The 18,100-nt window shown below is 49.2% G+C and overlaps 1 protein-coding gene across 1 annotated transcript in view; it reads right to left on the minus strand.

Moving 5' to 3' along the window:
- The window catches only part of LOC119389165 (von Hippel-Lindau disease tumor suppressor-like), a 62,642-nt gene that overhangs the window by 42,707 nt on the left and 1,835 nt on the right, over nt 1–18,100 (minus strand). The window contains 1 exon segment of the mRNA XM_049412038.1: nt 10,496–10,659. Coding sequence (XP_049267995.1) covers nt 10,496–10,659 — 164 coding nt within the window.

Here is an 18,100-nt window from a genome sequence, read left to right on the forward strand (position 1 = left end):
TTCCTCCATGCGTGACTGACGCGTTCGGTAGTTCCCAGCACTGAAAGTCATATTTTCCAGCCTGTCAATGAGGCGCAGCATCTCAGCCTCGCCGCCGTTGCACTCGACGAAGCTGCGCACAACACTCAAGGCATCGATGACATCCGCCAAAGGGGGTGCTCGGGAGGGCTCGTCATCGCTGTCAACATTAGAGGCCGAATCGGTCGATCTCGCAGCTATCTCGCTGTCGATGTCGGCGTAACACGTCTGCACTGTGCACTCGACATTTGCGTACTCGGAGAATCCGATTGGAGTGCACTCCTCGTCCGCGTGCAAAGCCTCATATCGAGCGCAGAGAGTCTCCCCTTCTTCATCAAACAGGCAAGTGACAGCGGTGACAGCAAACTCAGCGGAGGTTGCCTCTTCTTTCACAAAACCGGCGTGCTCAAAACACCGTCGAATAACGGTGGCCTCCACCTGCCTCCATGCGTGAACAATGAGGCAAATACCACCGAGGAGGTCAATGTTATACTCCTTTCCGTTGTCATAGCAAAGGAGCATTCGCTTCAACAGATTGTAGCGATATATTTTCCTGGTATGGTGTATGACGCCCTGGTCCATCGGCTGCGATAGCGACGTCGTGTTCGGGGGTAGAAAGACCAGCCTGATTGCCTGCAGGTTCTGAATGTCGCCGTGAGCTGGGCAATTATCGACGACGAACAAAACGCTGCGCCCTGCGGCCGCAAACTTGCGGTCAAGGTGCCGCACGTATTCTTCAAAGAGTGCAGCCGTCATCCAAGCTTTCTTGCTGTTTTTATAGATCAGGTCATCCTTGGATGGCAGTCGTGCATTTTTGAAACAACGAGGCTTTTCTGTCTTCCCAATAACAAGCAGTGGCAGCTTGTGCTCACCGCACATGCTTGCACCAAACAAAACAGTGATTCTATCTTTGTTCTGTTTCCGCCCCTTAATGTCTGCCTCCTTCAAAGCGAACGTCTTCGTAGGCAACATTTTGTAGAACAGAGCAGCTTCATCACGGTTGTAAACGTCTGCTGCTTCGTACTTGGCGAGTAGTGGAGCCAAGGTGTGCTGCTTCCAGCCGTCGACAACAGACTGATCCGCGCTGCCACTCTCGCCACAAACAGTCACGAATGTCAGGTTGTTGCGCTCCTTAAATCGGCAAAACCATCCATTGCTGCATTTAAACTCAGAATGTCCAAGTTGCAGCGCCAGCTGGTTGGCCTTCTCACGCAATATGGTCCCATTCACAGGAAGGTGTGCTGCGTTGGCTTTCTGCAGCCAGTCGATCAGAGCTGCTTCAACGTCAGCGTACGTAGGCGGGCGTACTCGTGTACGCTTTGACGAGTGCGTCTTGCTGTAAGCATCGAGAATTTTCTCCTTATTCTTGATGATGTTGCACAGCGTTGACAGAGGCACGTGGTGCTTTTCGGCGAGAGCCGTTTTCGACGCCGTCGACTTGCTGGCCTCTTCAATTAAGCACACCTTTTCGTGCAGGGACAAGCTCTTGTACTTCGGCATCTTCCTTCCAAGCACACCTCAATCAACTAATTCACAGGGAAGACACTCAAGCGGAGACAGGAGACAAATGGAGCAGTCGCACCGAATCGCACAATGCTCGCCAGCCGACATCCAAATGGCACAAAGACTCCACAAAACATTCACTTCGCTAGAGTGGCTAACATCGCTGTTGAGATGATGATGATCATGATCGCAACCGCACGCATTGCCGCCTGGCAATTGCTAAAACATGGCGTCTACGACGTATTTCCGGTAAAAAAAAACATGGCCTTCGAGATCCGTACATCAAAAAAGAAAATGCATGTTTTAGTTACAGCCTCCGAGATTCGCAACACTCTTTGCATATCTTGGAAGTCGCGGCCAAGTGTGCCAATTATCCGGTTAAATTTACATGTAAAAATTTGGGAGCGCGCAAATAATACAAACTATCCGGGATTCCCAATAAACCGAGTACAAATTACCGAGGTTTTACTGTATGTATTTTCTTTGAAATGCCTGGATGAAGGGATAGTCACAACGCGCGAGCTGAAGGAGCTGACCGCCAATGACTCGATCTTGTCCCGTGTAAAGCACAACGTGTTGAGCGGTTGGCCGAAACACCTTAGTGCCTTTTGTGGATCGCCAGTTGGAGCTATCGCTGGCACACGAACTTGTCTACTGGGGACATCGTGTCGTCATACCTGCCGCAGCGCGGAAGTGGTTGTTACAACTACTGCATGAGACTCATCAAGGCTCCTCGGCAAAGAAAACAGTGGCGCGATCGTTGTTTTGGTGGCCAGGAATAGACCGCGACATAGAGTTAACAGCAGCGCAATGCACTAATTGCATTGACAATTTGCCTATGCCTCCAGCGGCCCCGCCTTTAAACTGGCCACAAACACAAGAGAGATGGTCGCGTGTTCACGTCGACTTTGCAGGGCCGATAGAAGGTAAAATGGTCCTCGTAGTAGTGGATTCTCACACTAAATGGGTGGAAGCGGTGCCATTGAACCAGGCTACTTCGGCAACCACGATTAACTGTCTGCGTGACATATTTAGCCGTTTTGGTGTACCAAGAACACTAGTGTCTGATAATGGAACGCAGTTCACCAGTCACGAGTTTGCAATGTTTGCTGACAGAAACAACATTACGCATCTAAGAACCGCCCCTTTTCATCCGCAGTCAAATGGAGCGGCCGAGAGGGCAGTCAGGACAATCACGGACGGTCTTTGGAAGATGAAAGGCGGGAAGCTCGAGCATAACCTTATGCGTTTGCTGCTCAATTACAGAAGGACCCCACAGAAAGCCGGACTATCGCCATCGGAAATGCTGCTGGGGTACCAGATACGGTCACGGCTGGACACGTGCTTCCCTGCGACGACTGCACCCAATTCTAAAAAGGAAAGCGACGATTTCTTACCACCAACGAACTGTGATGTGCATGTCTGCAACTATGGGTCCAATGGTAGATGGATGCCAGGACGTGTAACAGCTACATCGGGAGGACGGATGGTCACAGTGGAGACACCTCAAGCAATCGTGCGGCGTCACATAGATCAAGTGCGTACTCGTAGGGGATTTTCGCAAGACGAACCAGTGTGGACCCATCCAGGTGATATCAGCAAAGGCAATACACCGAGCACAACGCCACTCAACCCACCGCCACCCGCGAACCCTGATGAAGCTGTGGAAGCGTCACCCCAAGAAACTCTCCCAGTCACCGACCAGCCTGAGCCTGCTGCAGTCCCAACACCCCTGGCAGCTACGACGGATCAAGAAACCGCACAACCGCTCCGGCGCTCCACAAGAACACGCAAGCCAGTGCATCGTTTTTAAGAAGGAAGAAATGTTGTAAATGCGGTGTCAAACCACCACGTGATGTGCGCGCTGTCATTGCGCATGCGCCAAGTTTCTGTTCCTTGTTTTCTGTCGCATCCTTTCCCTTTCCACTTTACTTATATATATGCGTGCAATAAATGCCTTTTGGTTGTTCTCGGCCGACACGGAATCATCAACGTCTCCGTCCTTTCATGACTGCAGCTAGGCTGCCTCCGCTATGCTACAGGTTCCCGCTCCCTCTGCCGTCTCGCGTTCTGCGGTTTTGTTTTTCTTGTGCGACTAGCATCAGTACATTTCAGCCATGACGGTACAAACTGGGAACCCTCTCGGCACTCAAAGATATGCAGTGCACATTTCGTTGGGGGTGTGCCGCCCAAGGATGTGTCGTCCCCGTCGTACGTGCCAACGATATTTCCCGACGAGTATCAAGCAGAAAGACTACGGCTGGGGTAGCCCTACAGCACTCAGAAGCTTCAAGAGGTCGTGGTTCCGAAAATGTTAAAATAGATGAAAAAAAACAGAAAACAGTGGTAAACACAGGACACAGTGAGAGGAAACGACGGGACACTCACTGTGTCCTGTGTTTACCGCTGGTGTTTTTTTATCGATTTTGACAATGTACCAACTAGGCCAGTCCAACGCCTTGATACCAAAAATGTTTGCGCACCTCTGCGCTAGAGCGTAGCTTGGGTTACACCAGGGTTTGCGCAAATTATAAAAGCGTAGTGAGCTCGCGCAGACGAGAGAGCCAAGTGCGCAAGCACTTAAGGTCGTTGATACTTGTAGTAAACAGCTGACCCTGTAATCATTAGGCGTTGATGAAACGAACAAAGTGTGCAGCATGTAGACAAATGTGCACACGGAACTAAAATCGAGGCTGTTTATTTTCATCTTAGATCTGGCCGTCGTTGCAGTTTTCTGCGAATGCTGTTGCGACGGAAGCGCAATGTTTGTTTCGGAAAGAAGCATAAACAACGAAAGAGGTTGTAGCGAATGAGGGAGACTGATGGTGGCCGAAGTGACCGTGCCGTCGTCGGCGCCACATCGGTTGAAGCGAAAGACGAAGCGGGGCCGATCGTAACACGTTTATTTCTCGCCCGCACCTCAAGCTCTTGGCATGAGCCGCGCGAGCGGCGAGGTAAAAACGATCATGATGAGCGATGATGATGCTGCTATAAGGTCATTGCTACGCGCAACAATCTCAAGCAAAGTACTCGGTGGCTGCGAATCGACATGACACGAAGCCGCCAACAAATAACTACGCCACCCGGCCACTCGCCGAAGTTTCACGGCGAGTGGCCGCGGATAATTCTAAATCAGTGTTCTGAGCATTTTGCAAGTACATGGGTAGTGGGCATGCACCAATAATTCTAAGCAGGAAAGAATGACAGCTTGCCTAGATAGCTGTGGAGTAAGCCTCTTGTGCGACGCATGCCTGACGCACGCATTTAGCCGTCAGTACTGACGACGCCGTAGCAAAGCATTCATTCACGTCAAAAATGTGGCCGCTCGCGTGCAGGTTTTCCCCTTTTTTAATGGTGGCGTCGCGGAAGAACGATCCCACTACGATATCTTTAAATCCAGCTCGAAGCACTAATGCACCAGCCACGGGCGCTTGCGCCGCCATAGCTGTCAAAGCAATGAGGCACTGTTGTCTGCTAAGGCTCTCACCGTTGCATGCTCGCCGCACCGCAAGTGGCGCTTCGTGCGTCTTTCAAGACGCCCTCTATAGGTCCCGAACGGAGTGTATACCGTAAGGTGATGCATCACAGCTGAGACATACAGGCCTGTCTGGGTGGAACTGTACAAGAACTGGAGTTGAAGTCACCACATGCTTGCAGGCAGTGAAAGCATCTTGCTGGTCCTTTCCCCACTGCCACTTCTTTCCATCACCAAGAAGCAAGTGCAACGGACGGAGAAGTGCAGAAAGGTTGGGCAAGAAATGCCGACAGAAGTTGACAAGTCCCAAGAAGCTTTGAAGTTCCTTGACATCTTGTGGCACAGGAGCGTGCAGAATGGCAGACACCTTGCCCATGTTCGGGGAGAGGCCTTCCTTACTGATAATGTGCCCGAGATACTCAACTTGGTGTATGAAGAAGTGGCACTTCTCGAGTTTCAACTTGAGGCCAGATTCTTGAAGTTTGCCTAGTACCGCACGGAGGTTGCAACAGTGCTCAGCATCATTTGCACCAGTTATGAGAATGTCGTCAAAATAGACTGCTACATGTGGCAGACCCCTGAGCAAGTTCTCCATTTTGCGTTGAAAAATAGCTGGAGCAGATGAGACCCCGAAAGGTAAGCGGGTGTATTGAAACGACCTCATGTGCGTCGAAATCGTGACGTACTCTCTAGAGACCTCATCCAGGACGACTTGCTGGTATGCGTCAAGCAAGTCCAACTTGGTAAATTTCTCACCTCCAGCCAGTACAGTCCTCAAGTCCTCAATGCTTGGAATAGGGTAGCGTTCCACCGTCGCTACTGGGTTAATGGTGACACCAAAGTCCCCACAGATTGATGCGCCCATCCCTTTTTGTCACGGGAACAATTGGAGCAGCCCACCTAGCTGTCTTCGCCGGAACAATGATGGAATCTCTTATTAATCGCTGAATTTCTTGCGTGACTCCGTCTGCCAAGGCATACGGCAGTGGGCGTGGCTTGAAGAACCGCGGTGGAGCATCTGAAGGTACATGTAGTGAACCCGTCGCACCCTTGAACGTACCCCAAGCCTTCTTCAAACACTTCAGTGTAATCTTGCACTACATGTTTAACATCAGCAAGTGCATGAATGTTCACTTCAACGTCGGAGACGCCGATGCCCAATTCCTGCATCCAGTTGCGTCCGAGCAGAGTGGGCGATCGATCCGTTCCCAGTCAGAAAAATCGGTAAGTGAGCCTCCTTGCCATGAAACTTTACCTGGACATCAGCTTTGCCTTGTACCTTCTTTAAATCCCCGGAATAGCTTCGCAGAAATACTTGAGACGGCTGCACAGGAATTGAAGGTAGAAGCTGTAGCAAACGAGACTTGGCAATGACTGAGACGCTCGGAGCGGCTTGCTGCAAACTTCAACGTTGACTGTAAAAGGTGGAGGCGCCTTGGTGTAGTCAACTTGCCACATGCTGAAAACTTCGGCGGGCGAAGTTGTAGTGGAGGCTTCATCCTGGGCAGTATTTACGCGATGATGGTTGCTCGCCGAGAGTGAACTTCAAATCACCCGCCTGAAAGCGGTCTTTCACACTGTCGCTGCTGCCGTGCCCAACGTGCCTGCCTTTACTGCGCGGCGGCATGCACTGGCGGCGTGCACCATTAGGGCAACCGGCAACATCACATGCATGCGGTATTTTGTTGAACTTTCTGTCAGAGCGACTTTTACGAGCGTGCAAAACACACGCGGCAGTATGCAATGCCAAAACTACCACTGCGACGTGACCGTGTGAGCGAAGCCAGGCGCCGGGCGAAGCGCAGTTCGGCGAAAACGGAACCTTTGAACCACACGCACCGTTTCCCATGGCAACGCAAAAGAGGTTCTTCTTTCCATGAATCAAAGACAAACGAACAAGCAGCATTTTATTACGTCTCTTGATGCACGGAAGGTTCTTTTTTTATTGCAGCTAGTTTGATTACTAGAGGCCGGATTCTTAGGCACTAAAGAAGCGTGTTTTAGGCGCCAAAAATAGGCAGGAGAAACACCGTTTTAGGCCTCCAAATCGTAAATATAGGCACAATAAATTTTTACATAAATTCAAATAATTTCAAACAAAGATGTGCCCGACCTGTATCAATGACAGGAAAGCTAGAAATGTTGTTGTTTGTGATGGCACAAAGGCGCCAACGGTTCAGCATAGCCATGCAATTATCCCTTTTCCCGCACGGTTCACAGAACACGGTCTCTCCTTTTATTGCCTAACATGATGAGTCAAGTGCCCACAGCCAAATCAACACACTTCTGGGTCTCTTTCTTTCCGGCGTGGCTGAGAAGCGCAGCACAGGAACAGATACCCAGACCGCTAAAAGACCAGAAGGGAGGGATGCCTCGTATTGGCCGGGGCTAATCGTGTAGGGTCAATTTCTCCCATGTTGGTGAACACCCCAAAGGGCCCCTCACCAGGTTTGAGCATTTCGAGCAGTCAAGTGTAATGCATGCACTGGCAACGCTACGCGCCGCGGAAAGACGTGAAATTTCAAACTGAACGCCATTGCCTTTCTCGTAGGCGCGCTCCCCAAGATGGAGGGGCTGACGTACAACAATGAGTGGTCCTGCGTAGTTATCTGCGCTCTTACGCCACTCACCTACGTAGACATTGATGCTCTGAGTCTCAGACGTCGCTAATAGCACATGATGCTGCGAGAAGTATTCGAGACGCCACTGGCACATATGCCGCGCGTATGTGCCAGTGGCGACGGTAATATGTTGCTTGAATGAATGACTGAAAGCTGAGAAAAATGATAAAACACAGAAACGGAATTTGTGCGCGTTTTAACAGCGAAGCTGTCAAGGCTAGCCGTAATGTGTGCGGCCTACCAGAAAACGGATATGTGCCACGGCCTATCAGAAAATTATGACCATCATAAACGGGCATGTGCCACAGAAATTGGGTAAATCCCACTACTCACCACTGGTCAACTAAACATGAAGAAGGCAACATTTAGCCCAACAAATGGCTGAGAAGCGATGGCGGCGAGCCGAAGGGCCCGAGTACGTACAACGAGAGAATACTAGGGAACGGGAAAGGCAACGGCGGCTTCGAGAAGACCTCGATGCGATAGAAGGCCCACGTCAATGACGACGTGCCCGTAGATCTATGAGAGGTGCGAACGCTTGGTTTCAGCGCGAGGTTCTGTCTCTGGAGTTTGGACATCCGTGTCATGTCCGTGACTGTCTGGTTTAACGCGAACCTCTCTACGCTGAGGATCAACGTAGAAGCAAGCCAGAATCACCTTCTTTGCAACGACCTAGAAGCAACCTAGAAACAACCCGCATCACCTACAGCTAAGGCCTAGAAACAACCTAGAAGCAACCAGACGAGTCTTCAGAATCGTCCAGTTTTGCTGTTTCAATCTTTTTTGGCTTAGTGCAAGCTTCGCCAATTTTTTTCTTTTTCACTTCTAATCGCAGGGAGATGTCAGACTAATCTTCCTCAATTTTGCGTGTGTTCGTGTTTTTGCCATTCCCGCATCGTGTCGATGCCGGCCCCAAAAACGCTTGGCGCCTTTTTCTGCAGTAGTTCTATCTGTGCAACACAGTGTATCGCGGTAACGATACATGATCCAAGTCAGCCTCTCCAAACGTGCGCGCACTGAGGGGTCCATCCCACAGAAACGAACGCAGGAACGACACATTACCGATCGCGTTCACGAGCTGGCCTTGGCACGCCATGCGAACTTCACCTTGCGTGCGCATGACGTGTTGATGCGTCTGCGTCATGTGATCCTACGGCTCCGATACTGAAGAGGGCAGGAAAAGGACTTGGCTTGCGAAGGCTACACGGGGCTAGTGACAAGGGTTTCAAGATCGCCTTCTCGCATCACGGTTTCTCGGCTCATAATGAACCAATCTGAAACATTCTTGTGCTAAAACGTTCTTCATTGGCAACGCAACAACACCCAGTGCCTAACTACAATTTACTATATGACCTCGTGCGCGGCTTTTTTAGAAGTAAATTAAAAAGAAAACAAAAGCCGCGTGCGCATCACATTATTTCTTTATCTTGATCTAAACCCTCCTTTCCCTTGAATGCACTCCATGGTTTCGCATTCGTTCTCCGCCTTCCCGCGGCTGCACAGAGGGACCTCCTGTTCCCTGCCCACCACCACACCCAGGTCTTCAAGGCTGTTTTTGACTTCCTTGGGGACACTGGACAGGACAACCGGCTATACAAGCCACCCGCCGCGCCCTCAGCAATGAACGCCGCTCTCCTCTTCTTCTTTTCTGATTCCGATCTTTATTTTCCTCTCCCCATTCCCATGCAGACACTGAGATGGGCTTCCATTCAGGTTCACTGCTGCTAGCGGTTGTTTTTCCGGAAGTTGGTTGAACTAGGTTGAACCCCATAGAGTTTTAAAAGGTCAATATTGCCCGGTAACATGAATAACGGTTTCAAACTGCACTCGAAAGCGAAACTTGAGGCTAAATAGTGCTCATATAGGCGCCGTTTTTGAAAATAGGCATTTATAGGCACTTATAGGCTTTTAGGCACGAACCCCAAAAATAGGCATTTATAGGCACTATAAAAACACTAGGTATAAAAGCCCTTCTTAACCTCTAATTCATGCTCATATATCAAAGTGGCACGATAGGAACACAAGGAACAAAATAGGCATTTGCCTAAAGACTGGTCTCTAGTTATGACTGACCGTCTGTCTATGAGAGTGGACGGGAGATGCGTTCCCACAACTCAGGACCCCTTGAGCCTTCCCAGAAACAAGCTCACCGAGGCAGGAAGTGCCCCACAAAGGGAAGAGAATCGTACGCGCTCCGATGGACAACGTAGTGACGTCAAAGCTGGTGTCGCCTTCCCAATTGGCCGCTTCAGCATGGTTGGGATGTTACGGTGCTGACCAAACTCGCCTGTTTTGACCAGAGCAATTATAGATCGCCGTAAACCCTTTCCTGCCCTTCTGGGGAGAGGCCCAGCAACTCGCTGACACCCTGTTCTCCCGGCTGACCCCACGTGAGTGTCATTGACCGCAGGAACTTCGCTGCTTCAACGAGTGCAACAACTCTTCTGCGACAGAGTAATTGGCTGGCGTATTGGTGGATGGTGTTGTGTGTGTGACTGGCTGCCATCAAGAAGGAGGAGCCAGCCTGAAGAGTTACGACAACGGTGCTGAGTGAGAAAAGACGCTCTGAGCCCTGGGTTAATGGCTCATCCAGTGCGCTCTTACCTTTTCACCATGTAAATAAGTGCACAAAAAGTGCCAGTAAACTTTTTTTTGTTTTCCCAACTTGCGAGCATCAGTTCCTCAACCGTGAGACTCAGTCACACAACCAAACTAAGTCTGGGTCCGACGCAACCCTAACGTCACAACAAGTGGTGTCAGCAGTGGGATGGAGGTAAACCCAGGTCACAACACCAGTCAGTTGCACATCTTACAACGGTCTACACCAGAAATTAACAGCACTATGGGCACAGTGCACATTCTAATTACGTTAGTATACCTGACTTGGACCGAGGCTCTTGTACTTGATGCGCAGGCCGTCATAGTTGAGCCAAATGACATCAACCTGGCGGCACGTCTTGTTCACAAAACGCACATACGACGGACATAGCGAGGGGCCCGACACCAGATGGCGCCTTGGATCTTCATCCATCAGTATAACCACTGCAAGAGCCAAGAAATTGCACACAGTGCTATGCAAGGCTGTGCTGGTGTGGACAAAGTGCAAACAGATTTCTCATTTGACAAGGCACCTCTCACCTCAACAGCGCTGCACAGAACAATACAAATACAAACAATGAGGTTTCCAACAGTAATTAAGTGCTCATAGTTTGCAACTGAAGGACGTCTACACATTATTCAAAGCAACATACGCACGAGGAGAAGTTCTTCTTGGCCTAGTTGGTACTGCTTACTGTATGATATTCTGCTGCTAGTGAAGACAACACACACAAGAAAGACACAAACTTTCTTGTGTGGTTTTCACTAGCGGCAGAATGTCATACAGTAAGCAACGTACGCACGCAGCATAAACATGCACCACTCACAACTTGGTCTTTCTACAAGAATACTGAGCTTGCCACTTTTAGTGCTTAATTTTGCTCTTGTTGTCCCCAGGTTGGGAGCTACTAACCAACAATTAGGTAGTACTACTTACGTTGTCTATCGTTTCTAGGTTTTGCACAATATAAAATGCATTTTGTTCCGGTTGCTCCATTAGGGCTTTTTCTATGCCCATCTGCTGCTGTTATGCTTCATGGAGACAGTGTTCACTATGCGCAGTTGATTTCATTTGGTAAATCTAGCATCTCTCCGCTATTGTTCCCAGAATTGATACTGTAGTTTCTTCCCATACTCTCGCACTGAAGCCTCCCATGACTGGCCGTCCCATGACCTTTTGCACTGCTACTTCAACATCCTCATACAACTCTCCTCACGACTGGAGTGTAATCGTTGAGCACTTTCAGTTTCTTACTTAGTCTTACCTTGCTACATTTCCATTGATACTACAGAATTTTTCAATGTTGCCTGCAATGTCTTTGTGAATTAGAAAGCCCCCACCATACTTTTTCTTTTCAGGGGGTCCTCTGTAGCAGAGGACATGCTTCCCCAATTGTAACCTCACTAAGGCCAATGAGGTCCCAGTTAGTTAGTTAGTTAGTGACCGACCGACCAACTGACCGACCGATCGACCGACCGACCGACCCACCCACCCATCCACTCATCCACCCATCCATCCATCCATCCATCCATCCATCCATCCATCCATCTACGTCTGGGCACTCTCCTGGTCATCTCCATACATTGTAATATACCAAAATCAGTGATGCTACCGAGGACTTCTGATTTGTAGCAATTTTTGGAGCAGCAAAATTTCCGTTTTGGAGCACTTTGGAGCAGCAAAATTTTCATCTTGGAGCACTTTGGAGCAGGAGCAGATAATTTTGCATCTGGGAGCACTCTGGAGCAGCGAATTTTACATCCTGGAGTGCACTACAGAAGCATATTTGAATAACATTCAAGCACCGGAATATTACTATGGGGCTCTTATGAAGGCTAGAAATATTTCGATTCATTGCAAATCTCATGGAAAAAATGATCTCAGGAGAACTCCATATTTCACTCGCTAAAAAAAGAAATAAGGGCTCATGCAGTTGAGTGTTCTGGATTAACCTCTTCGGCGATTATTTTCGACACTAGCAAATAAACAGAATGCCGGATCAATAAAATTGCACTTCATGAAATAACTCTAAATACATCTATGTGGTTATCAGCATCTATTGTAGAAAAACGCCGTGATGTACAGCAGTGCCTCAATGCCAAAGAGCCAAACTATCCCTAATGCATTCCCCTAAGAAAACTCCAAGGCGAAAGCCAGGTTCTTTTTCTTCTCGATCATCGGGTTGATCCTCCCCCTCCTTGTCTGCAAGCTTTCTGCACCTCACCTGGTTTTGCGCTAGCTCCATGATCGGCGGACCGATTACGGAAGCAGTGTAAAGCGACGATGTCATGCGATGGCGTCGTCACGTGACATCATGATATACGACGCCATGACGACGTCACAAGTTTTGACGATCTATGACATGATCATGACGCCATCACATGATGATTCTTTTTTGTATCAATCGACTGACACCGCCGACGGTCAATTTTCGTGTTTGATAAAGCATCTGAGGCTTTCGCATTAATATTGCGTATTGAACGTTAACAACCTGGCCTTACATACCAAACTGTCCTCCACCATGTCACCTCTTTGCCATGCGCGAAACAGCTTCGCTTATCATCCACTTCACAGAGTGAAATGGCTCCTCAACTTTTTTAATATATTTATTGTGATAACAATTATATGGACACTTTCCGCGGATTTTTGCCGTTGCCGTTGCCGTAATTTTCTGTATAAAGACCAAATTAATAACATCACCATGCGCATTCTAGCCGCGGGTAAAAGCTCGCGAGCGCTGGCGACGAACGCGGCTGAAGCGGAGATTAAACTAGCCGGCCGTCTGTCTCCGTCGCACGGACAGCGCATGAGATAACATCTTACCGCGAGCGGGCCTGCCGTCGATTGCTCATCAAACAGAGAGGAAACGCCCCTCCCGTCTTTCGTTAGGAGCATGAAAGGACGCCAGGGGAGCGGAAGGGGGCGGGGCGCATTGTTCGAAGGGCGCAGTCGCTTGCACGCGCGCTATCTCCAGGCATCAGGACACGGCTCGTAAACTTGCTGCGCTCTCAACGCTTACTTCGTGTTTAGAGAACTCAGAGCAAGAAAACGCTTCGGTTCCTGGAGCGGCCATAGTCCCTTAAACCAGTGTTTTGTTGAGTTACGCGAGATCGGATCCAAAAGAGTTAGCTGCTAGCCTTACTTCGTTTAACAATACAATTTATTGATATCGCATTCATTGCTTCGCCCTTAAGCGAAACTGAGTTCTTTTAACCGTCAGCTATTGACCCCCGAAATCGAGGGGCGGACGTGTAACATGGGGTAGCCGCTTCACTGTGGGCCTTCAGCAACGGGCCCGCTACTGACAGCTGCGCACTTGCGGCTGCTTTGACCAGAAGATATGCTTTTATTAATGAGATGTCATTTTTAAAAAGCAAGCAAAAAATTCGAATTGGAACCCTAGCACGTGAGCTCGAAAGGGCAGGACATTTTAGGGGGTATTTACCGCAGAGTGATCACAAACTCGGACGTGCTGGTATTCGCAACTTTCACGGCCTATAGGTGGCGCGACTGTACATCCAACATGGCGGTCGTTGAGATTATCGGCCCGCTGCAGACGATTTAGGAACGTACATGTTTGGCGAAGAGTTCAGTTCTTTGCGCTTCGGCTGCACTCCGATTTATGTTTTAGTGAAAGCAGGGTTGTGGTGACATATTGTAATAAGTAAACGAATGTCGGGTACGTGATTGGAACCTCATTAGGAAGGTAAATATGCACACAATTGTAAATAAAGCAAACACACTGGTCGCGTTGCTTGCGGCGCTTAATCGCGCGTTGCAACCCCCGCTGTGTTGTTAGCACGGTATGGTAGTAGGAGACTCAGTAAAGATGTCTCAGTAATATCAGAGACATTCTCGGAGACATGCTTTATCTCATTTTTCCTTGCATTGCATTCTGCCGCGTAGCTAGCTCAGCTCCCTTCAAAGCACGAAGTAATGTAAGTAAACGAAAAAAAAAAATGTGTTGCCCTTCGAGACCGAAGCACAAGAACCACTTGAGGCATGTGCGATTATCGGAAATACGATTTTATTGCGCTTTCTTGGTAAAAAAGAGAAAAAAAAACAGCGGAATGCCACAATGGGCCGACAAGCAGCGAATGAAACCAATGCAAGACGCAATTTTCACGTTTAAGAAGGGACGTTTCTGTTATCATCCTACGCTTTCGGTGTTTATGAGAAGTTCAATAAGTAACATCGTACGGGACAGGGACGAAAAAACAGCGCCATCAGCAAGTAATACAGAACAAAAAGAGCTTGAGATGTGAAGGTCACGGAGGCACTTCACAGCCACTTCAGACGTGGAATGGTGCAATGGACGCTTTGAAAGCGGACTTTTCATTATATTCTAGAGGCGGAACGCATTCCTTATCAGTTCTGGTACTGTCTGCACAGCGACTGTGTCGAGCGGAGGAACGAAGCGCGAGAAAGGTGATATGAGGTAGTAGACATATACTCAAACACAAAATGGGATTCTGCATACATTCGTGGGTCTTGGTTATTTGCTTGCGAAGTTTAACCCGCTTAACCACTCACGGCTTTTCGAGGCGCTAATCTGAAGGGGAGGCTTTTGCTTTGCCTCCCGCTGTACGCTGTGAGCACCGAGGCCCGCAGTAAAATCAGTTGCCTTTTTCTTTTATTTTCCGTTCACATTGAGGAACCGAAAGTGTCACGTATCGAGACCGTGCACACCGTCGCAAAACGACCCCAAACGAGACAAAACAAGTGACAACATTCGCTGACTCAAGCGGGTCCAACATTTCAATAATCTCAACAGAGCTTCCGGCGGCCACCACTCGGCGGCGCCACGGTACCTGGAAGTTGCGAATAAGCAATTACGAAAAAGCTCTTCCGAATGAAGATCCATGGACAAAGTATATCTGAGGAAAAGTGTGAACGCGTTTCCACTGTTCGCGTGCTCTTCCATAGACGCGAAGCAAGGAAAATTTGATATTGTCCCGTATATCTACTGCTAGCGATCCCAGATTTCATTCCGCGACGTCCGGAAACAGAAGATGACAAACATTTTAGCAGCACACATGTAGTTATTACTGAACATTGCTTTCCTTACGTGCCGTGCGACGCTTGAAACGAGCTATCAGCAGCGTTTCTAGAACAGACGACGTCCGCCGATGCATCGCCGTCGCACTTCCTCGCTACCGATAGGCCTAGACGTCACGAGCCTCTGCGGAGAGCGCGTTTTGCTCTCGAGCCGACTTGCAACAGAAGCTGCGTCGGCACCGTACATGGCATCGTGGCTTACTCGAGACGCACGCGCGAGCGCTATTTATTCAGCGGAATAATTCTTGGTCCATGGTTGCGACTTTGGCAGCCCCAAGATCAAGCTGCACATGTTCTGACGCGCCGGCCGTGCGATTGCCGGTGATAGACGCCCCCAAACCCGAGACTTTGGCGCAGTTTGGCGCAATTTTCGTCGATATTATCAGGATGGCGCAGTAAATACAATTTGGCGCACTTTGGCGCAGTTGGCGCAGGAGTGGAATCACTGCAAAAATTGGCATAGCAGGGGATCAGTGTATGACAAACACGATTCACTGGTCATGGCGTGAATAACGCAAAACACCTGTCGCGTAGTCATGAACTGATGAAATCCTTTTCCTCAGTCACATGTGGCACATACCTGCATGCCACAGTTCATGTTATGGGGGGAATGTGCCACAGGTGATTCAGTCTCAGTCAACACGTTAACAGCGAATATACACATTGAAACGCAAGGCAAGTGATGGAGCTGAAGACGCCCGACTACCATACACGTGGTCCGCCGGAATGATGCAGTGTTGACTTCATTTCTCATGAGGCTGGGCGATGTCTGACACTGACACCTCATGTCAGACATGAGACCTCATGCTGACCGAGGCTGACGTCAGATTGATTGAGAGCCACTCTGTGACACACGAAGATGCTGCCGCTAAGTGCCCTGACGTCGACCGCTATAACACACATTGCCTTGACACTGCGGGCAATGTGTTATGTCATCCCGCATGCGATAACATAACTGGCTATAAGAACGAGCAGGCATACAGAGATGGCCAACATGGATGGCAGGTACCAAGGTGGCCAACATGAACGCAAGTGACATGGTTAGCCTGACGGCCTCAATTTACCTGAGCATCGGCAAGACATACATGATCACTGCCAACATCGACATAAGCGACTGCCTCGTTAATGAAAACATGGGCACCTTGTGGTACATCGAGCGTGATGAACACTGCAACCTCTTGCAATTTCCCCTTGCAAACTCACCACGGTAGTCTAGTGGTTATGGGGTGCTCGAGCGCTGCCGCAGGTTGCGGGATCGAATCCCAGCCGCGGCGGCCGCATTGTCGATGGAGGCGAAAATGCTTGAGGCCCGTATACTTGGATTTAGGTGCACGTTAAAGAACCCCAGATGGTCGAAATTTCCGGAGCCCTCCACTACGGCGTCTCTCATACATAGTAGTTTTGGGACATTAAACCCCAACAATTATTATTATTCCCCTTGGCCATGCAAACGCCATAACTATATATGTCACAAAGGGCCACATATGCCCACATTGCCTTCGGATATGATAAGCGCCATCCACTGAAGTTGGTCTATGTAGCACTTTCCAGGGCTACCAGCCTTCATGGCCTATACCTCAACAACGCAAAACATGACTTCAGGTTCCGACATGTTGCCGGCTCTATCGACAGACAGTCTGTCGACGACATGACCTGACTAACAAACAGGCCTCTAGACATTGTCTTGAATCGGGCTACCACCTTCATTCGGCGCCACAACCACAACAATCACCTCACGCTCGCCGCTCTCAACGTACAGTCTGTGCACGTGCACGTGGACCACCTTAAAAAAGACGCTCTGCTCACAGAAATTGGTGTGTTAGCACTTTCTGAAACCTGGAGCGATGAACCCACTGCAATCACGGGTTTGCAATGTGTCGTCCACAGCAAGCGGCTTCAATGCAGGTGCGGCGGTGTGGGCACATGTAAGAACACAGCGATTCACAACTTCAACGTTAGCCGCATCCCACTTCACCGGCCGCCAGACACCGAACACGCAGAGACAAGCAGCGGAATCGGTGAGGTCTGCGTTGCGCACATCAATGACAATAACAAAGACATTACGCTCGCCGCCATCTATGTTAGAACTGTCAAGAACCCCTTCCACACATGCACACGAGTTTGTGAAGTGTGTGCACATTCTCCATCATAACAGACAAGTATAAGCACTATATATCGGCTTACCACGTCTGGTGTTCGTAATACCTATGCTGCTGTTGCCATCGTTACACAACTGTAAACAACTGGTTATATAATACATGAGCGGCTCTTCGACATGTGTGTGTCCATTTGCACCTATCTTAAGCGTCATTTTGTAACATTTCGCTCAAGGTAAAAAAATGCGCCACAGTCACCTTCCCGCCGCATGCTTCGCATTACATCGCTTCCCATGGTACATGGGATCTGCCGAATTTTCATTAGCTCCCTCTGTTGCTTTACAAGTCCGACCACCACTGTGGTCAGATATTCTGCAGCTGCTGGAGTCTGAGGGTCAAGGCCAAGTTGTGAGCTTCATCTGGGAGGTGATGGCCCGATATTGCACTATAGAAGAAGAACGGCTATTTGGGCTAGTTGGTTAAAATGCATATTGAAAGGGTTTGCAGTGCAAGCACGGTAGTCCTGAAGGAAAGGCTTAAAAGCGAGGAACGGAAAGCACACAGTCGTGTCGTCCCTCTTTGCTTTCCGTTCCTCGCTTTTAAGCCTTTCCTTCAGCACTACCGTGCTTGCGCTGCAAACTCTTTCAATATTGCACTATGAAGGCCAAATCCTATTCCAGTGAGGTAGCGAGTCATAGAGAGGTAGCAGAGTATAGTCTTTCATGTGCCC

The sequence above is a fragment of the Rhipicephalus sanguineus genome, chromosome 1, assembly GCF_013339695.2.
Source record: "Rhipicephalus sanguineus isolate Rsan-2018 chromosome 1, BIME_Rsan_1.4, whole genome shotgun sequence".
NCBI classification, from domain to species: domain Eukaryota; kingdom Metazoa; phylum Arthropoda; class Arachnida; order Ixodida; family Ixodidae; genus Rhipicephalus; species Rhipicephalus sanguineus.